We start from the raw sequence: 22,587 nt of genomic DNA, 5'->3' as shown, positions 1-22,587 counted from the left end.
TGGTTGGGAGTCCGCCTGCTGACGCAGGGGACACGGGTTCGTGCCCTGGTCCAGGAGGATCCCACATGCCGCGGAGCGGCTGGGCCCATGAGCCATGGCCGCTGAGCCTGCGCGTCCGGAGCCTGTGCTCTGCAATGGGAGAGGCCACAACAGTGAGAGGTCTGCGTACTGCAAAAAAAAAAAAAAAGAAAAGTATAAGACTTGTACACTGAAAACTATAAAACATGGCTGAAAAAAATTAAAAAAGATCTGAATAAATGAAGAGACATTCCATGTTCACAGATTGGAAGATTCAATATTGTTAAAATGGCAATTCAATATTGTGAAAACCATCTACATATTCAATACAATTCCTGTCAAAATCCCAGCTGGCTTTTTTCCCCCCAGAAGTTGAGAAGCTGATCCTAAAATTCATATGGAAATGCAAAGGACTCAGACTAGCCAAAACAATCTTGAAAAAGAAAGACTTACACTGCCCAACTTCAAAATTTATTATAAAGCTACAGGAATCAAGATAGTGTGGTACTTGCTTACAGAAAGACATATATATCAATGTAGTAATTGAATTGAAAATCTGAAATAGACCCTTTTATGGTCAGTTGATTTTTCACAAAGGTGCCAAGGCAATTTAATGTTAAAAGGATAGTCTTTTCAGCAAACTGTACTAGGATAATTATTATATCCTCAGACAAAAATATTAATTTGGACCCATGTCTCATACCATATACCAGAATTAACTAAAAATGGATAATAGGTCTAAATATAAGAATTAAGACTATAAAACTCTTAGAAGAAAACATAGAAGTAAATCTTTTTAACCTTGGATTAGGCATTGATTTCTTAGAAGTGATGCTTAAAGCACAAGTAATAAAAGAAAACATTGATAAATTAGGTTTCATTAAAAAGGAAAAACTTGTATGCTTCAGAAGACATCACTGAGAAAATGAAAAGACAAGCTGCAGACTTGGAAAAATTACTTGCAAATCATATATTCAAGCAAGGACTTGTATTCAAAATATATAAAGAGCTCTTACAACTCAATAATAAGAGGACAACCCAACTAAAAAATGGGTAAAAGATCTGAATAGACATTTCACCAACTAATGATCAATCAGCACATGAAAAGATGTTCAACATCATTAGTGATGATAGAAATGCAAATCAAAACCATAATGAGATATTACTTTACAGCCACAAGAATGTAACTATAAACAGGCACGAGGTTTCTTTTGGGATGATGAAAATGTTCTAAAATTAGATTGTGGTGATGGTTGCACAGCTCTGTAAATTTACTAAAAATACATGGATTTTAAAATGAGTGAATTTATGGTATGTAAATTATATCTCAATAATGTTGTTAAAAAAATCTTAAACCCAGAACTTGACAAGTAAACAAAATCTTAATTAACTAATATACTAATATTTCTTTCATGCTGGATAATACAACTGATTATTAATCATGATATACATCCTGATCTAGAAGTTTATAGTCAAAACTCAAGTATATTTCTTGATGAAGGATAGTGAAGCTCAGTGGATTTCTAGTGTCATTAGAGTTCTTGATTAATAAGTTGGCAGTCTTATCACCAGCTTGGAACTGTTAGAATTGGAGTAAGGCTGTCTGCATAGTACAGTGGATGTGATCTCCGCTATCCCGCTGGTAGACCTGGTCACCAACAGCAGTTAAGTTCATCACAAGCTCTTCACTTCATTTTCAAATTCCAGGAACACAAGACATGAATTCTTGTCAAGCTTTCATTGATTACTTACTTTGGTATGTATTTTGCTTTGTATTTCAATAGAGTAAAAAAGCCATAAAGAACATCCTACAAAAATGCACCTATTTACCAGCTCTCGAGCCATTTCTGTATGATGCTCCTCCCAATATTCTGAAGTATGTGGTTGGACAGTTCAGTAAGGTAAGACATGCTCTCTTAGCCTAGAAGTGGGGGAAGAAAATTGAAATGGGGTATTAACTTGTTGTTTCTGCTGGGTCAATGTTTTCTTCTGTAAGATGGGGGCAGGGTTTTACTACTTAACTTTCACCTATCATATTGACACGGAAGGTAAAATAGGTTAATAAAATTAACATAAGCTAATAAAATTCACACATAACTAATTCACACTTTCTTCTTCCTCACATTTTCCTCACAGCCTCTGTACTGTCTTTTTTATGTTCTTGGAGAGTAAAGAGTCAACATGTAAAAACCTCATAGCGCAGATAATTTATACTGAGAAGTAACTTTTGGTAATTTTCCCAGTGTCTGTTAGTTTCACTCATCTGGGAACACTGCGAAGATCTTATAAAGAAAAGGTAAAAGGTCTCTGAGTCACTGAAATATTTTTTGCAACGTACATGCACTTTACCGAAGATGCTTTGAGACAGTCATTTGGAGTGTATTGACTTATTCTGTGAACAGTTTTAACAAACGTGGCTGTCATATTTCTTAGACCACTGCAGATTCAAGGTAGTAAGGTAGAAAGGTCAAGCTGCTGGAAGGGGCTCAGCCAGTGGGACTGACTGCTGAAAGCAGAGGCTGAGAGAGAGTGAGTGCGTTCTCACAGCTGTGGATGGCCAGGAGGGGGACCCTAAACTATCAACTGTGTTCAGGAGGTTGGGTTTAAGAAAACAGGGTTGTTGGAATTAGTATCCCACTGTGGCCGTGAGCCCAGGCTCTGGAGCTGGGGTGCCTGGATTCCCCATTTACCAGCAGCAATGCCTTTAGCAAGTCTTGACCTCTCTAAACCTTAGTGTGATTACCCATAAATGGGGTTAATAAAAGAACCTATTTATAGGGTCATTGTAAAGGTTAATGAGATGTTATATATAAAGAGTTTAGCTTAGGGCTTCCCTGGTGGCGCAGTGGTTGAGAGTCCGCCTGCCGATGCAGGGGACACGGGTTTGTGCCCCGGTCCGGGAAGATCCCACATGCCGCGGAGCGGCTGGGCCCGTGAGCCATGGCCGCTGAGCCTGCGCGTCCGGAGCCTGTGCTCCGCAACGGGAGAGGCCACAACAGTGAGAGGCCCGCGTACCGCAAAAAAAAAAAAATTATGTGGCAAGTGCACAGATAGGGGTTTAACAGAATTCCATGAGAGAAGAAAAGTACCCAACTCATCCTGCGAAAAGAGAATAGGGCTATCCCAGAGAAAGTTTCTTAAAGGAGGTGACATCTGAGCTGAGTCTTAAAACATAAGCAAGAATGGGAATTTCCTGATGGTCCAGTTTCCACTGCAGGGGGGACTGGTTCGACCCCTGGTTGGGGAACTAAGATACTGCATGCCACGTGGCGTGGCCAAAAAAAAAAAAAAAAGATAAGCAAGAGTGAGCCAAGTAATGGGGGAGGTGTGTGGAGGGTGGAAGGGTATTCTAGGAAGAGGAAACAGCATAGGCAAAGGCAAGAAATGGTTTGGACACACCCTTTGAGATTATTGAAATAAAATTTAGCATAGAGGTTGGTAGGGAAGGACGCTGGAGAGGTGTTTAGGACCTGAGTCACAGAAGGCCCTCTGTGCCTTGTTAAGGAGCTTGGAGAGACCTTCAGTTTGTATAAGAGAAGAACAGATACTGCTTTACCTTGTATGTATATGAGTGGCTCTCTATTATCTTTGCTCCTGTTCATTGCCTTTATTCCATCTCCACAACATAAAAAGTTAAGAAATTTCTAAAAAGGCTGCATTTTACTTCCAATGATCAGCAAATTTAGGCTCATTATGTTGCAGGTATATTGGACATAAATTCTCTTATGCATTTCCTCAGATATATTATTGCTTTTCAGTAGTAAAAATCCAACTTGGAAAAGAAAAGCTGACATTTTTATGTGCTTCACTTTTCAAGGTGCTGCCGCATGATAGCAAAGCTCGACGACTTTTTGTAACAAGTGGTGGACTTAAAAGGATTCAAGAGATAAAAGCAGAACCTGGATCTCTCCTTCAAGAATACATCAACAGTATTAACAACTGTTACCCAGAAGAAATAGTAAGGTGGGAAAAATGGACTTTGAGAAGGTCAAAGTTATAATGTAGTTTTTCAGTTCTCAAACCTAGATTTTATATCTACTGTGTCAAAATGTGGACTTTGAAATAGCACATAAGACCAGTGTATACTTCTACTTCTCTCTTGATCTCTTTTATCCCTCAAATTAAATTATGTTCTGAGTGACACATACATTTCCACATCAAACTGGAATGCCATTTGAGATATTTCTGTACTAATTTAATACATGCTTTACTAAAGAGTACCCAAATACAGAGTTCAAAGTAAATTAACAATCTTTAATATGAACCTGATTTAGAAAGAGTCTGATTTTCATAGTTCCCTGCATATTATTTCTCTGCCTTAAGCTCCATTCATATCGGTGAGAGTATTACAAATAAGAAAGAGATGTTGCATGGCAAAAAGAAAGTTACTATCTATATTTGAAAAAATTAAATAAATTATATTTTTTATGAAATGCAGATGCTTCATAGTAATGTAGCAGGAAGTTTTTCTCAAGATTAATTTTTTTAATGAGGTTGGTTTCAGGGCATTAAACCTAAGCCTCAGTCCCTGTAAGCCTAAAAGAGAACTCTACCACTAAAACCCAAATAAATAAAAACAAAGTTACCAAGTACAGATAGAATTATTAAGCAACTGAATCTTGAAAAATGTCCACAAAACATGCAGAATTAAAGGCTATATTTATCTATATTTTTCTAATACTAATTTCTTATTTTCTCTTAATATTAGAGATTACAAATTCAATTTTTAAAATTTGTTATAATTTATATGTTATGTAAACTATTCTTCCTATTTATTTTTCTTCAATTTATTTATTTTTTAAACTTTTTATTTTTTATTGGCATATAGTTGATTAACAGTGTTGTGATAGTTTCAGGTGTACAGCAAAGTGATTCAGTTATACATATACATGTATCTATTCTTCTTCAAATTATTTTCCCATTTAGGTTGTTACATAATATTAAGCAGAGTTCCCTGTGCTATACAGTAGGTCCTTGTTGGTTATCCATTTTAAATACAGCAGTGTTTACATGTCAGTCACAAACTCCCTAACTATCCCTTCCCCTCACCCTTCTCCCCTGGTAACCATAAGTTCATTCTCTAAGTCTGTGAGTCTGTTTCTGTTTTGTAAATAAGTTCATTTGTATCATTTCTTCTTAGATTCCACATATAAGTGATATCATACGATATTTCTCTTTCTCTGTCTGACTTAACTTCACTCAGTATGACAATCTCTAGCTCGGTCCATGTTGCTGCAAATGGCATTATTTCATTCTTTTTAATGGCTGAGTAATAGTCCATTGTATTTATGTACCACATCTTCTTTATCCATTCCTCTGTTGATGGACATTTAGGTTGCTTCCATGTCTTGGCTGTTGTAAACAGTGCTGCAGTGAACACTGGGGTGCATATATCCTTTTGGAGCATGTTTTTCTCTGGATATATGGTCAGGAGTGGGATTGCTGGGTCATATGGTAGTTCTATTTTTAGTTTTTTAAGGAACTTCCAGACTGTTCTCCATAGTGGCTGTACCAATTTACATTCCCACCAATGGTGTAAGAGGGTTCCCTTTTCTCCACACCCTCTACAGCATATATTGTTTGTGGATTTTTTGATGATAGCCACTCTGACTGGTGTGAGGTGATGTCTCATTGTAGTTTTGATTTGCATTTCTCTCATAATTAGTGATGTTGAACATCTTTTCATGTGCTTCTTGGCTATCTGTATGTCATCTCTGGAGAAATGTCTATTTAGGTCTTCCACCCATTTTTTGACTGGGGTTGTTTGTTTTGATGATATTAAGCCACATGAGCTGTTTATAAGTTTTGGAGACTAATCCTTTGTCGGTCACATCATTTGCAAATACTTTCTCCCAATCTGTGGGTTGTCTTTTCCTTTTGTTTATGGTTTCCTTTGATGTGCAAAAGCTTTTGAGTTTAATTAGGTCCCACTTGTTTATTTTTGTTTTTATTTCCATTACTCTGGGAGTATTCTTCCTATTTAATATCAGTGGTTTTTAATACATATGGTAACATTGATTTTAAAAGCACGAAAATAATTTTAAGATTGAAATTTGTTTTATATTCACATATACTCTGCCAGTAAATTCTTTCCAGAGGTGTACAAATTCATTCACTTTGGGGAGGTTTATGAGAACTTCTTGACCAAAAGAGTTCCAATAAATTAGCTTTGAAAGTATTAATGTATATAAAATACATCAAAGGAGTAGTATATCATAACATGTATATATACTATGTATAATATATAAATAAAATAACATACCAAAAAGGTTGTATAACATATAAATATGTGTGAACCCACTAAATGAAGGAAATATGAAAACCTTTTATGAAGAAAATAAAGTTAATTTTTGTGCATGGAATGTATGTCCCTTCAGGAAGAATGCTATTTTACATAAGTTTAAAATAACTTTCTATGCAATTTTCTAACATAAACAGAATTATAGAAAAATGGAAGAAGTGAACTAACTGGTCCCCCAAATGGAGTGACCTATTAGAATTGACCAATGGTAAGGTGCTTTCTTGAATAGAAGTCTTCTTTCCACTAATTTCTAGGATTAGTTTACAGGGCACCAGGGGAAATAAAAAACTCTGTCGTGTTAGAATTTGATCTGGTTCTTTGTCAAAATACCATTGTAAAATTTCCACTTCTCATATTCTGGGATCTGGCTAATTATCATGAAGAATTTTGGTTAGCTGGCTAACTTTTTCAAGTTTCTGACATATTTTTTTAAAGCATTGGGCTCTATAGAACTTAGAGGAGTTTTATAGAAATCTCTGAAAATTTGCCTTCCTATGAAAGCAGACAAATATAATCTCAAAATTGTTTAATTTTTGCTGTCATAATTCTCAAAAATGACTTGGTGACTATTTTAGAATTATTCTTTGTAAGACAGATTATCAGTGGATACATTCTCTCAGCTGTTTTCAGCCTAAACATTTATTTCAGTTGCCTTCTGATTTTAGTAATCTTTAAAAATGTTTAATAAAGGTGGTTGGTATGATGAGAGGGAAGGCGCCCAGGACGAGATGTTAGAAGACATAAGTTCTAATCCCGGGCCACTCCACAGCTGTTGTCTTCTGGATCTCTGCCTAAACCGGGGGGCAAGGCATGCATACAGTCTTCCGTTCAGCCCATTTCTGGTGTGATAACAGGTATTACAGTAACCTAAATTCTACATGGGTCTAGGATGAGTTAACTCCCCTATATTCTTAAAGGCCAGGAAGAAGTAGGGTGATAGCCAGAGGAAAGGCATTTCCAGTTCTTTTTTGGAGGTTCATTTTGGTTCTTTCATGAGGAGTATGGCTAAAAGCTCGGACTTAGGTATCAAACAGATCTAAGTTCCTATCTCAGTCCAAACGACTTGCTAACTGTGACTTTGAAGATATTACTTAACCCTCTTAACCAGTTTTCTCATGTGTAAAATGTGAATAATTACCTACTTCACAGAGTTGCTATTAGGATTAAGTGAGAGGCTATTAGGATTAGCCACAGGGTTCACAGATAGGAAGAATTCAATTCAGTAAATATCTGTTATTGTCCTCAGTGGGCACCCCTCTTCTTGTTCTTTTTTTCTTTTTCTTTTTTTTAAAGTTGAAATACAGTTGATTTACAACGTTGTGTTAGTTTCTGGTGTACAGCAAAGTGATTCATATATATATATATATATTCAGATATATTCATATATTCTTTTTCATATTCTTTTCCATTATGGTTTATTACAGGATATTGAATATAGTTCCCTGTGCTATACAGTAGGACCTTGTTGTTTATCTATTTCATATTTAGTAGTTTGTGTCTGCTAATCTCAAACTCTGAATTTATCCCTTCCCCATCCCCTGCCCCCACTGGTAACCATAAGTTTGTTTTCTATGTCTGTGAGTCTGTTTCTGTTTTGTAAATAAGTTCATTTGTATCATATTTTAGATTCCACATGTAAGTGGTATCATATGGTATTTGTCTTTCCCTTTCTGGCTTACTTCACTTAGTATGATAATCTCTAGGTCCATCCATGTTGCTGCAAATGGCATCATTTCATTCTTTTACATGGTTGAGTAGTATTGCAGTGTGTGTGTGTGTGTGTGTGTGTGTGTGTGTGTGTGTGTGTGTATACTAAATATTTATCTGTTCATCTGTCAATGGGCATTTAGGTTGCTTCCATGTCTTGGCTACTGAAAATAGTGCTTCTATGAATATTGGGGTGTATGTATGTTTTCAGATTATAGTTTTGTCTGGATATATGCCCAGGAGTGTTATTGCTGGATCGTATGGTAGCTCTATTTTTAGGTTTTAAGGAACCTCCATGCTGTTTTCCACAGTGGCTGCACCAATTTACATTCCCATCAACAATGTAGGAGGATTTTTTCTCCACACTCTCTCCAGCATTTGTTATTTGTAGACTTTTTAATGATGGCCATTCTGACCAGTATGAGGTGATATCTCATTGTAGTTTTTATTTGCATTTCTCTAATAATTAGCAATGTTGAACATCTTTTCATGTGCCTGTCGGACATCTGTGTGTCATCTTTGGAGAAATGTCTACTGAGGTGTTCTGCCCATTTTTTGATTGGTTTTTTTGTTATTGAGTTATATGAGCTATTTGTATATTTTGGAAATTAAGCCCTTGTTGGTCGCATCGTTTGCAAATATTTTCCCCCAGTCCATAGACTTTTCATTTTGTGTACGGTTTCTTTTGCTTACAGAACCTTATAAGTTTGATTAGGTCCCATTTGTTTATTGTTGCTTTTATTTCTGTTGCCTTGGGAGACTGGCCTTAGAAAACATTGCTACAATTTATGTCAGAAAATGTTTTGCCTATGTTCTCTTCTAGGAGTTTTATGGTGCCATGTCTTATATTTAAGTCTTTGAGCCATTTCCAGTTTATTTTTATGTATGATATGAGGGAGTGTTCTAACTTTATTGATTTACATGCGGCTGTCCAGCTTTCCCAACACCAAGGAAACAGATATTCAGGTATAGGAGGGTCCCAAACAAGATAAACCCAAACACACCTACACTAAGGCATATTATTCTTGTTCTTTTTTCTATCCATGCTAAGTCACATTATTAGCTAGATCAAATTTAACATTATAATAATAATGGAGAAACTTATGTAGCAGCACATGGCCACTTATTTTTTCACTGTTTGTTTTGATGATAAATGCAAAGCAAGCAAATATTTGTTTCATTTTTGCAAGTATAAAAGACATAAATAAAGATTGTTCTGATTAGATTTAAATTGCTTTTAATTGCTAAGGTAGGGATTCCAAACTTTTTCCTGATGAGAAGCTACTTTTGAATTCCTTAGCGACCAAAGGACAGACAGAAAAAGCAAGAAGAGCTACAATCCTGCAGCCTGTGGAACAAAAATCACATTCACAGAAAAATAGACAAGATGAAAAATCAGAGGGCTATGTACCAGATGAAGGAACAAGATAAAACCCCAGAAAAACAACTAAATGAAGTGGAGATAGGCAACCTTCCAGAAAAAGAATTCAGAATAATGATAGTGAAGATGATCCAGGACCTCGGAAAAAGAACGGAAGCAAAGATCGAGAAGATGCAATAATGTTTAACAAAGACCTAGAAGAATTACAGAACAAACAAACAGAGATAAACAATACAATAACTGAAATTAAAACTACACTGGAAGGAATCAATAACAGAATAACTGAGGCAGAAGAACGGATAAGTGACCTGGAAGACAGAATGGTGGAATTCACTGCTGTGGAACAGAATAAAGAGAAAAGAATGAAAAGAAATGAAGATAGCCTAAGAAACCTCTGGGACAACATTAAATGCAACAACATTCGCATTATAGGGGTCTCAGAAGGAGAAGAGAGAGAGAAAGGACCAGAGAAAATATTTGAAGAGACTATAGTCGAAAACTTCCCTAACATGGGAAAGGAAATAGCCACCCAAGTCCAGGAAGTGCAGAGAGTCCCATACAGGATACACCCAAGGAGAAACACGCCAAGACACATAGTAATCAAATTGGCAAAAATTAAAGACAAAGAAAAATTATTGAAAGCAGCAAAGGAAAAATGACAAATAACATACAAGGGAACTCCCATAAGGTTAACGGCTGATTTCTAGCAGAAACTCTACAAGCCAGAAGGGAGTGGCATGATATACTTAAAGTGATGAAAGGGAAGAACCTACAACCAAGATTACTCTACCCAGCAAGGATCTCATTCAGATTCAATGGAGAAATCAAAAGCTTTACAGACAAGCAAAAGCTAAGAGAATTCAGCACCAGCAAACCAGCTCTACAACAAATGCTAAAGGAATTTCTCTAAGTGGAAAACACAAGGGAAGAAAAGGACCTACAAAAACAAACCCAAAACAATTAAGAAAATGGTCATAGGAACATACATATTGATAATTACCCTAAATGTGAATGGATTAAATGCTCCAACCAAAAGACACAGGCTCGCTGAATGGATACAAAAACAAGACCCATATATATGCTGCCTACAAGAGACCCACTTCAGACATAGGGACACATTCAGACTGAAAGTGAGGGGATGGAAAAAGATATTCCACGCAAACGGAAATCGAAAGAAAGCTGGAGTAGCAATACTCATATCAGATAAAATAGACTTTAAAATAAAGAATGTTATAAGAGACAAAGAAGGACACTACATAGTGATCAAGGGATCAATCCAAGAAGAAGATATAACAATTATAAATATATATGCACCCAACGTAGGAGCACCTCAGTCCATAAGGCAACTGCTAACAGCTGTAAAAGAGGAAGTCAACAGTAACACAATAATAGTGGGGGACTTTAACACCTCACTTTCACCAATGGACAGATCATCCAAAATGAAAATAAATAAGGAAACAGAAGCTTTAAATGACACAATAGACCAGATAGATTTAATTGATACTTATAGGACATTCCATCCAAAAACAGCAGATTACCCTTTCTTCTCAAGTGCGCACGGAACATTCTCCACGATAGATCACATCTTGGGTCACAAATCAAGCCTCAGTAAATTTAAGAAAATTGAAATCATATCAAGCGTCTTTTCTGACCACAACTCTATGAGATTAGAAATGCATTACAGGGAAAAAAACTTAAAAAACACAAACAAATTGGAGGCTAAACAATATATTACTAAATAACCAAGAGATCACTGAAGAAATCAAAGAGGAAATCAAAAAATACCTAGAGACAAATGACTATGAAAACATGATGATCCCAAACCCATGGGATGCAGCAAAAGCAGTTCTAAGAAGGAAGATTATAGCTATACAAGCCTACCTCAAGAAACAAGAAAACTCTCAAATAAACAATCTAACCTTACACCTAAAGCAATTAGAGAAAGAAGAACAAAAAAAACCCAAAGTTAGCAGAAGGAAAGAAATCATAAAGATCAGAGCAGAAATAAATGAAATAGAAACCAAGAAAAAGATAGCAAAGATCAATAAAACTAAAAGCTGGTTCTTTGAGAAGATAAACAAAATTGATAAACCATTAGCCAGACTCACCAAGAAAAAGAGGGAGAGGACTCAAATCAATAAAATTGGAAGTGAAAAAGGAGAAGTTACAACAGACACTGCGGAAATATAAAGCATCCTAAGAGACTATGGCAAGCAACTCTATGCCAATAAAATGGACAACCTGGAAGAAATGGACAAATTCTTAGAAAGGTATAACCTTCCAAGACTGAACCAGGAGGAAACAGAAAATGTGAACAGACCAATCACAAGTAATGAAATTGAAACTGTGATTAAAAATCTTCCAACAGTGCTTCCCTGGTGGCGCAGTGGTTGAGAGTCCGCCTGCCAATGCAGGGGACACAGGTACACGCCCTGGTCTGGGAGAATCCCACATGCCGCCAAGCGGCTGGGCCCGTGAGCCATGGCCACTGAGCCTGCGCGTCCAGAGCCTGTGCTCCGCAACGGGAGAGGCTGCGACAGAGAGAGGCCCGTGTACCGCAAATAAATAAATAAATAAATAATTTCCCCACAAACAAAGTCCAGGACCAGATGGTTTCACAGGTGAATTCTATCAAACATTCAGAGAAGAGCTAACACCCATCCTTCTCAAACTCTTCCAAAAAATTGCAGAGGAAGGAACACTCCCAAACTCATTCTATATGAGGCCACCATGACCCTGATACCAGAACCAGACAAATATACTACAAAAAAAGAAAATTACAGACCAATATCACTGATGAATATAGATGCAAAAATCCTCAACAAAATACTAGCAAACAGAATCCAACAACACATTAAAAGTATCATACACCATGATCAAGTGGGATTTATCCCAGGGATGCAAGCATTCTTCAATGTATGCAAATCAATCAATGTGATACACCATATTGACAAATTGAAGAATAAAAACCATATGATCGGGGCTTCCCTGGTGGCGCAGTGGTTGAGAGTCCGCCTTCCGATGCAGGGGACACGGGTTTGTGCCCCGGTCCAGGAAGATCCCACATGCCGCGGAGCGGCTGGGCCCATGAGCCATGGCCGCTGAGCCTGCGCGTCCAGAGCCTGCGCTTCGCAACGGGAGAGGCTGCAACTGTGAGAGGCCGGCGTACCGCAAAAAAAAAAAAACGAAAACAAAAAACCATATGATCATCTCAATAGATGCAGAAAAAGCTTTTGACAAAATTCAACACCCATTTATGATAAAAACTCTCCAGAAACTGGGCATAGAGGGAACCTACCTCAACATAATAAAGGCCATATATGACAAACCCACCACAAACATCATTCTCAGTGGTGAAAAAATGAAAGCATTTCCTCTAAGATCAGGAGCAAGACAAGGATGTCAACTCTCACGACTGTTATTCAACATAGTTTTGGAAGTCCTAGCCACGGAAATCAGAGAAGAAAAAGAAATAAGAGGAATACAAATTGGAAAAGAAGAAGTAAAACTGTCACTGTTTGCAGATGACATGATACTATACATAGAGAATCCTAAAGATGCCACCAGAAAGCTACTAGAGCTAATCAATGAATTTGGTAAAGTTTCAGGATGCAAAATTAATGCACAGAAATCTCTTGCATTCCTATATACTAATTATGAAAAATCTGAAAGAGAAATTAAGGAAACACTCCCATTTACCATTGCAACAAAAAGAATAAAATACCTAGGAATAAACCTACCTAGGGAGACAAAAGACCTGTATGCAGAAAACTATAAGTCACTGATGAAAGAAATTAAAGATGATACAAACAGATGGAGAGATATACCATGTTCTTGGATTGGAAGAATCAATATTGTGAAAATGACTATACTACCCACAGCAATCTACAGATTCTGTGCAATCCCTATCAAATTACCAATGGCATTTTTTACGGAACTAGAAGAAAAAAATCTTAAAATTTGTATGGAGACACAGAAGACCCCAAATAACCAAAGCAGTCTTGAGGGGAAACAACAGAGCTGGAGGAATCAGACTCCCTGACTTCAGACTATACTATAAAGCTACAGTAATCAAGACAATATGGCACTGGCACAAAAACAGAAACAGATCAATGGAACAAGATAGAAAGCCCAGAGATAAACCCACGCACCTATGGTCAACTAATCTATGACGAAGGAGGCAAGGATATACACTGGAGAAAAGACAGTCTCTTCAGTAAGTGGTGCTGGGAAAACTGGACAGCTACATGTAACAGAATGAAATTAGAACACTCCCTAACACCATAAACAAAAATAAACTCAAAATGGATTTGAGACCTAAATGTAATACCGGACACTATAAAACTCTTAGAGGAAAACATAGGAAGAACACTCTTTGACATAAATCACAGCAAGATCTTTTTTGATCCACCTCCTAGATTCATGGAAATAAAAACAAAAATAAGCAAATGGGACCTAATGAAACTTCAAAGCTTTTGCACAGCAAAGGATACCATAAACAAGATGAAAAGACAACCCTCAGAATGGGAGAAAATATTTGCAAATGAATCAATGGACAAAGGATTAATCTCCAAAATACATAAACAGCTCATGTAACTCAATATTAAAAAACCAAACAACCCAATCCAAAAATGGGCAGAAGACCTAAATAGACATTTCTCCAAAGAAGACATACAGATGGCCAAGAAGCACATGAAAAACTGCTCAGCATAACTAATTATTAGAGAAATGCAAATCAAAACTACAATGAGGTATCACCTCACACCAGTTAGAATGGGCATCATCAGATAATCTACAAACAAGAAATGCTGGAGAGGGTGTGGAGAAAAGGGAACCCTCTTGAAGAATTGGTGGGAATGTAAATTGATACAGCCACTATGGAGAACAGTATGGAGGTTCCTTAAAAAACTAAAGATAGAATTACCATATGATCCAGCAATCCCACTACTGGGCATATACCCAGAGAAAACCATAATTCAAAAAGACACATGCACCCCAGTGTTCACTGCAGCACTATTTACAATAAGCAGGTCATGGAAGCAACCTAAATGCCCACCGACAGATGAATGGATAAAGAAGAAGTGGTATATATACACAATGAACTATTACTCAGCCATAAAAGGAACGAAATTGCGTCATTTGTTGAGACGTGGATGGATCTAGAGACTATCATACAGAGTGAAGTTAAGTTAGAAGGAGAAAAACAACTATCGTATATTAATGCATATATGTGGAACCTAGAATAATGGTACAGGTAAACCGGTTTGCAGGGCAGAAATTGAGACATAGATGTAGAGAACAAACGTGTGGACACCAAGCGGGGAAAGCGGCGGGAGGGTGGTGGTGGTGGTGTGATGAATTGGGCGATTGGGATTGACATGTATACACTGATGTGTTTTAAATTGATGCCTAATAAGAACCTGCTGTATAAAAAAATAAAATTAAGGCTTCCCTGGTGGCGCAGTGGTTGAGAGTCCGCCTGCCGATGCCTGCCGATGCAGGGGACACAGGTTCGTGCCCCGGCCCAGGAAGATCCCACGTGCCGCAGAGCAGCTAGGCCCATGAGCCATGGCTGCTGAGCTTGCACGTCCGGAGCCTGTGCTCCGCAACAGGAGAGGCCACAACAGTGAGAGGCCTGCGTACCGCAAAAATAAATAAATAAATAAAATTAAATAAAATTAAATTTTAAAAATATTAAAAATAAATCAAATAGAAAAAAAATCCCAGCAATTCCTAAGAATTTAGAAACAGAAGCCAATTTTACTATTTTCTTATTGTTTGTAAAAGTAATTATCTTAAGTGACTTAAGAACACAATATTTTAAATATAACTCCATTTTTGGAGTACATTCTGAAGACAAGCAAATGTACAAAGAATCAAAAAAAAAAAGTCTACAGATAACGTATGCTAGAGTGGGTGTAGAGAAAAGGGAACCCTTGTGTACTGTTGGTGGGGATGTAAATTGGTGGAGCCACTATGGAAAACAGTATGAAGTTTCCTTAAATAAAAATAGACCAAAAAAAAAAAACCAAAAGAATTCCTTAGCATCAGACAGATTCTAGCTGGAATGAGATTTCTGACAGTCAATGGGTAACTTGATGTACTTATTTATGGGTCCATACACTGAGATACATACGTGGTCTGTATGCATTTATGAGAAGTTAGGTAGTGATAAATGTACACCCTGCTGAGAGGGTGAGAAGTATAAGTCCTGAGCACATTTCCTTCCCCGTGGGGAATCCTGGAGATGTGGCATCGCTGAGGTCCCTGGAGAGACAGGTATACAGTGGCAATTAGCTTGGCAATTAGCCAGGTAAAACCTCAAGAATTATAGGTAGGTCCTAATTTATTTATTGGGGACCTTTATTTTAAAGCAATACTGTCCAACAGAAATATAATATTAGCCACATATGTCATTTAAAATTTTCTAGTAGCCACATTTTAAAAAGTAAAATGAAACAGGGTAAATAAATATTAATGATATATTTTTGTTAGCCCAATATATCTAAGCTTTATAATTTCAATTTGTAATCAGTATAAAAATTATCAATCAGCTATTTTACATTTTTTGTACTAAGTTCTTGAAATCTGGTGGGTATTTTATCACTTCTAGTGCATCTCAATTCAGATATTAAATTTCATTGGAAATACATGATCTGTATTTAGATTATATAAAGTTTATGGTTGAAAAAGTAGATTCACAAGTTGTTCCAAGCACACCTAAAATTTTTCTAATAACTAATTGAATATCAGTTATTAATATTTTTAATTAAATATACAAATTCAGTTCCTCAGTCATGTTTCTAGGGCTCGAGAACTACATGTAGCTAGTGCCTACCATATGAAACAGCACAATTTTTAAAGTTTTGGTTTTTTCTAAATCCACTTTCTCCCATTTCTAAAAAAAGTACCTATCTCATGTCTAACACATTTATAAGACCCAGGGAGGTGAGGCCTGCTTAAAATTTGTGACTGACTCAGAGAGAAACAGTTGTAACTTCCTTGGTTTAGGAATACTTTGAAGAGACTCACTGTTGAGGGACAATTTTTTTCAAGGGTAGGAGGCCTTTGGTGGAGATACATTCTTTAAGGTAGCTCTTTATGTATGCATGTATCTGTTTATCTATGACTGCCTATAAGCACACTGTTGAGAAAACACAGTTTTATCCATGTTAACTTGACAAATTGTGGAAGAAATTAATGTAATATAAATTATGAGTTTTTAAGTCAAGCATCTGAGGATAAGTAAAGCTTATTAACAAAGGATAAAGCAAGTCTTGAATATTAGGTTTTATTTGGAGAAAACACCTTAGGAGGTTTAATTACTTTGAATGTTTTAGAAAATTTTAAATTATACTTACTAGATTTTTATCCATTTAGCATATTCTAGAATGTCTGACAAATTTTATTTGACATACTTTTATATGCATATAAATTCTTTTCATGGTATGTGAAGCATCTCACAATGCATTAATCAATATATATAATACTTTTATACTATATATTTTATAAAATGATAAATTTATACATGTAAATTTATAGTACTATAGATGCCCAAAACCAACGAAAAGGATTTATTTCCTAGGTTAGTATGATGAAGTATTTGTAAACTATTTATTAAATAGCTATTTAATGTGAATTATACTCCCAGAAATTTTTGTTTTTATGGGTAGCCAGATCTGATTAAAACATATGTTGAGGGCTTCCCTGGTGGCACAGTGGTTGAGAATCCGCCTGCCAATGCAGGGGACATGGGTTTGAGCTCTGGTCCAGGAAGATCCCACATGCCGCAGAGCAACTAAGCCCACGTGCCACAACTACTGAGCCCGCAAACCACAACTACTGAGCCCTTGTGCCACAATTGCTGAAGCCCGTGCACCTAGAGCCCGTGCTCCACAACAAGAGAAGCCTCCACAATGAGAAACCCGTGAACCGAAATGAAGAGTAGCCTCCGCTCGCCGCAACTAGAGAAAGTTCGCGTGCAGCAACGAAGACCCAACGCAGCCAAAAATAAATAAATTAATTAATTAAAAAAAAACATACGTTGAGAGTAGTCTGTAGGGTAGTAAGAATGTGGAAGTTGATTAGTAATGATAGACTGTGTTGTCTAACTTACAAAAAAATCCTATTAGCTACAATCATGAAAGCAACATCAGTCACTTGACATAATGAAAACAGAGTCTCTGTGATAAAATACCGTTACTGGATCCAAGTTCCTGGCTTTGAAAATACACCTTTGCCATTGCATTGATATCCCTTAAATGTTTGCTGTTTATCTGGCAGTCTTGTGAGCTGTCGTTCTCTTCCTTGATCATCTCTACGCTCATGCACAAAGCATTCCTGGAGCATAACTGGTCAGTGTAATAAAGATTTCACTCAGAGAATTATTTCAGATAAATATCTTATATTAAATCTTTTTTGCCTACTGTGCCGAATCTTTTCACAAAGATCTAATAGAAAATTTTCTTTTTCAGGTATTATTCCCCTGGATATTCAGATATACTTCTGCAGAGAGTGGACAGCTATCAACCATTTACTAACTGAGAAAAGTTACATTTTTATACTTGAACTCACAGCAGAGTAATTATGAATGACAGTTGTTAAAGCTCTTTCTAAATATTTGAACTAAATGCATTCTAGATTTATTCACTGTGAAAAACCTTTGGATATTTTCTAAATTTATGGAATACTTTAAAAATTAGTGGCTTGAATGTATGAGGAACTCTTCATGGTCATTTGCATAGGATATGCTCTAAAGGTAAATTTTTAAGACATTAAAGGATCTAAGGCATTAGTTATTGTTCCATTAAAGACCACACACACACACACACACACACACACACACACACACACACACACACACACACACACACACACACACACACACACACACACACACACACACCCTTCCAACTAGATACAGATGAAAGATGGTGTTCAAAAACTCTTAATTATGGGCTTCCCTGGTGGCACAGTGGTTGAGAGTCCGCCTGTCGATGCAGGGGACACGGGTTCGTGCCCCGGTCCGGGAAGATCCCACATGCCGCGGAGTGGCTGGGCCCGTGAGCCATGGCTGCTGAGCCTGCGCATCCGGAGCCTGTGCTCCGCAATGGGAGAGGCCACAACAGTGAGAGGCCCGCGTACCGCAAAGAAAAAACACCTCTTAATTATTTTGCCAATTCCTCACAGGCACAGGCAAGGAAGGCTGGCCTTGCAAATTCCACAGTAGGATATCCAAGGGAAGTACTAGCTGAAAGAGGACACTGATGACGAAGTACAGGGCATTTGAAAGACATACTGATGCTGGTTACACAAATGTGTTAGCCGAACACATGGAATCTATCGATAACCTGCCAGGTTTTCCTAAAATTTAGGAAGTCTCCTCTTCATCCTAAGCTTCCTAAACCTCTTGTTACCCTACCTAAACTGTTCCTTACCTTTCCTGGGGCTGGACGGGGTAGAAGTCAATATTAAGCACTATACTATTGCAGGCATGCTTTCCATTTTCATTGAAAGGTTTCTTCTTAGTCTAGCCCTGCTCATGAATAAGCAAGGAAACAAACAAATAAAATGGGTCCTCAGCGTTCCCTTGTCCTAGCTTCACATTCCCAGGTTTCAAAAGTCAGATTTTCAGGGATTTAAGGAAAAATTTGAAAAGAATGCTGTCCGACTCAGAATTTACATTTTCACAAACGGAGCTGAAAGGAGGGTAAGAGGGAGTTGTGATAAAAATTTTCAATAAAAACAGCACTACAACTGTCCTTTTCATTTTTCCTATGTAGTGTTTCTGACCTTGGGGAATATGTGATTAGACTCAGGAGTCTTGGTTAGTTGGCAACTGTGTCTTTTTTTTAATCTAAAGGACATTCTTTACAGTGATCTCCCCTGGAGGCCTGGAGAGGAAGTAAATGGTAACCAGAGAGCCCCTTGGACACACTGTTTCCAGTCTGGTTGGCCTTCAGGTTTCCTTCTCAGACTCTTTTTTTTTCCCCTCTAAAAAGAAACCTACCCATTTATTTTTGGTATTTTCTGGATTCATCTCTGTCATCATTTCCTAACAGTACATAGCTTTGTTGTATATTTTTAAATTTCATCATACCCAAGATTACCCCATTTCTTTTTACCTTGTATCAGTCTAGAATTGCCTGCAGTTTTTTTGGAAAAGGGCCTATTTTGCTTCCTTGCAGTAATCTCTTAGATCCATTGCATAAGGAAATGTAATCTTTATCCTCAGTTTTGTAGCTTCCCTTTCTCTCCTTCCTGCCTGCCCAGCTTCTCTTGTGAACCTTTTAACAAACTGAGAAAATAAAGGTGGTTTCCATCTTTCTTCATTAATAATGACAGAAATTAGTCCGTCTGCTCTAAGACCTCCTCAAATGTTATGGGAATGGTGAATTTCCTATTATGTATTTCTTGCTATTGTATGTTGTATTTGAAATTTTTCACTTCTTAAATCATTTCATACTTATCAAATAGTTTTAAGCTAAGAAAAATAAAAATATTTAGTGGAATTTGAATGGGTGCTTTAAGTTGTTCATATGCAATTTGGAAAATATATGCTATGCAATGTTTCTTGACATAAAACACTTAAAGCAAAATGAAGCTTTCTTTATTCTTTGCAAAGTCTATTATGAGACTTTTAAAAAAATATTTTCTATTTGTGCTAGAGGAAAAATAGTGTCTCTCACTGATGGTATTCTTTGTTATTTTCACTCCTGGTTTGAATTTTGTCAATTCCAATCCTCTGTTTCCCCTCCCCACCCCCTGCAGTTTATTTAAAATTCAACTATCATTAGGATATCTCATTTAGCTTACATGAACAACAGTTTATTTTTATCATTTCAGGAATAGAATGGTTGAATCTTATTATTGGTTGAACCTTATTATTATTCATTCAGTTCACCTGTTGTGTATCAGTGGTACCTGAAAGGAGATGGTGAAAGTTTGGGTTCTGATCATGTCTGTTAAATAGTAAAGGTGATAATACTTGCTCAGCAGACTCATAAGGTGCCTATGAAGATAACTTGCAATGATGCATGTAACAATTTTGTAAACTCTTCTGTGCAAACCAATATGTGATTTATGGGCAATCTGACAGCCAGTGACAGATTACACATTTTGGCCGGCAGTTGGGCACACCAGGCCCCATACTCTTAGATCAGTAGAGTTTATTCCAGATGATTTATTATAAAGAAAAGCTAAATTTCCTGCCCTCATGGAGTTTTCTAATATAAACACATTTGCCCAGACACAGGGAGTAAAATAGGCACAAGACACTGAACACCAAACAGGCATATTTCATTCAGTATGTAAAAACAAATGACAACCTCATAGTTACAGGAGGTTGACTTGTTTTTCTAACCTTTTCTCTCAAACTATCCCCTTAAAGACAGGATTAAAGATTTGCTAGTTTCTAAACTTGATTTGAGGTCCTGCTTAACATAAACCCTGACCTTAAATTCCTGGGTGAGGCCATCTCCAATCCAAGATGTCAAGTTTAGAAACTAACCTTGAAAGAATGAAGGATTTGTCTGTTGTGTTTTTAGATCTCCAGCCCTTTCCTTAAATTCATAAACCCTGACCTTAAATTCCTGGGTAAGGCCATCTCCAATCTAAGATGTCAAATTTAGAAACTGACCTTGAAAGCATGAAGGATTTGTCTGTTGTGTTTTCAAATCATCTAACTTTAAGTAAGGTGCTAGCAAATGTTGAGGCTTGTGTATACTGTGGCTTATTTTGCCACAAAATTCACTGTATAGAAAATACCGGTTTGTAGCTCGTCTGTTTCGGAGATTAAAAGGATCAAATGACAGTCTTAATTGTAACTATTACATTTACCCATTGGTTAAGGCACTTTGGACTTTTTCTAGGTTTAAACTGGCTTTTATTTTAATTATTTTTTTAATTGTATAGTTGATTTACAGTGTTATATTAGTTTCAGGTGTACAACATAGAGATTCAATAATTTTATAGATTATACTCCATTTAAAGTTATTATAAAATATTGGCTATCTTCCCTGACTGTACAATATATCCTTGTAGCTTCTTTGTTGTATACATGGTAATTTGTGCTTCTAAATTCCCTACCCCTAACTTGCCCCTCCTCCCTCCCCTCTTCCCACTGGTAACCACTATATCTATGAGTCTGTTTCTGTTTTGTTGTATTTGTTTCTTTATTTTTTTTTAATATTCCACATGTAAGTGACATCACACAGTGTTTGTCTTCCTCTGTCTGACTTATTTCTCTTAGCATAATGCCCTCCACGTCCATCCATGTTGTTACATCAACTATTAGCTTGTTTTACCTTGTTTGTCACTGACAGCTGTAAGGAGGGAAGGAGAAGAGGAGGAATTTGGCCATTGATTTGCAGCATGTCTTACTGACAGTTAAATACAGTGGTTTGTTCTGTTTTCTGCCACTCGAGGGTTATTTAATTAAATTCATGACCTAGGATGCTAACCAGCCCCACATCTAAAATAATTGCTTCTCTGTTGGTGAGATGTAAAGCCGGGATTGATTTTCCCCTGACTGATAGCGCTCCTTTCTGAGTCATGAATGTCATCTCCACTCTCTTCCCCACATAATTTGATCTCTGTATTTGATCCCTATTTACTATACACTTCGCTAAACAGATGTCTGAGTAATTAAAATCCCACATGGGCACTCTCATCAGTGAGTTACATCTATTTAACCGTCAGCTTAGAAACTTCTCACCCTTGGCTCTTCTCCCATCCTGGTGTCATCTGTCACTGGCCTTTAGCAGGCTTTAAATATTAGAGTTCAAACCTGCTATGTTTGTTTGCCTGCGTTCATAGAACCTCTCTTTTTGTTTTCTGATTGCATTTTCCTCACAAGTCCCTGATCTCTTTCTCCTTCAACTCACCTGGATTTTCTGTACAGTTTTCTACCAGCATTCAAAATTCTCATTGGATGAATCATTCTATATTTCATTCATGCCAGCACCGGCAATTAAAAAAAAAAATCAGAACAGTGCTGTCAGAACCATGGATTAAGAGTGCCTTTTATTTTTTTCCCCTGAGGCATAGCCAAATATTTCAGTTTGAACAATCCCCCCATTTTTAAAAACTATTTGAGATCAAATCCTGGAAACCTGTTTGGTGGCTACAGCTCACTGAAGGATTTTGATGGCCAAGAGTTATAGAACGAAAGAATGTGGGT

The 22,587-nt window shown here is 37.0% G+C and overlaps 1 protein-coding gene across 2 annotated transcripts in view; it reads left to right on the top strand.

Moving 5' to 3' along the window:
- Positions 1-18,198, top strand: part of SPAG6 (sperm associated antigen 6) — a 74,145-nt gene extending 55,947 nt beyond the window's left edge. The window contains exons 9-11 of one of the 2 annotated variants that reach the window (XM_004280945.3): positions 1,803-1,919; positions 3,836-3,981; positions 17,882-18,198. In XM_004280945.3, the coding sequence (XP_004280993.1) occupies positions 1,803-1,919; positions 3,836-3,981; positions 17,882-17,951 (333 nt within the window). In that variant the 3' untranslated portion in view covers positions 17,952-18,198. The remainder of the gene's footprint in view (positions 1-1,802; positions 1,920-3,835; positions 3,982-17,881) is intronic. The other variant, XM_033407831.2, reaches the window with a different exon arrangement.
- The last annotated feature ends 4,389 nt before the right edge of the window (positions 18,199-22,587 follow it).

Source organism: Orcinus orca, chromosome 2, assembly GCF_937001465.1.
Source record: "Orcinus orca chromosome 2, mOrcOrc1.1, whole genome shotgun sequence".
Classification (NCBI taxonomy): domain Eukaryota; kingdom Metazoa; phylum Chordata; class Mammalia; order Artiodactyla; family Delphinidae; genus Orcinus; species Orcinus orca.
This window is presented reverse-complemented; position numbering and strand designations above follow the sequence as displayed.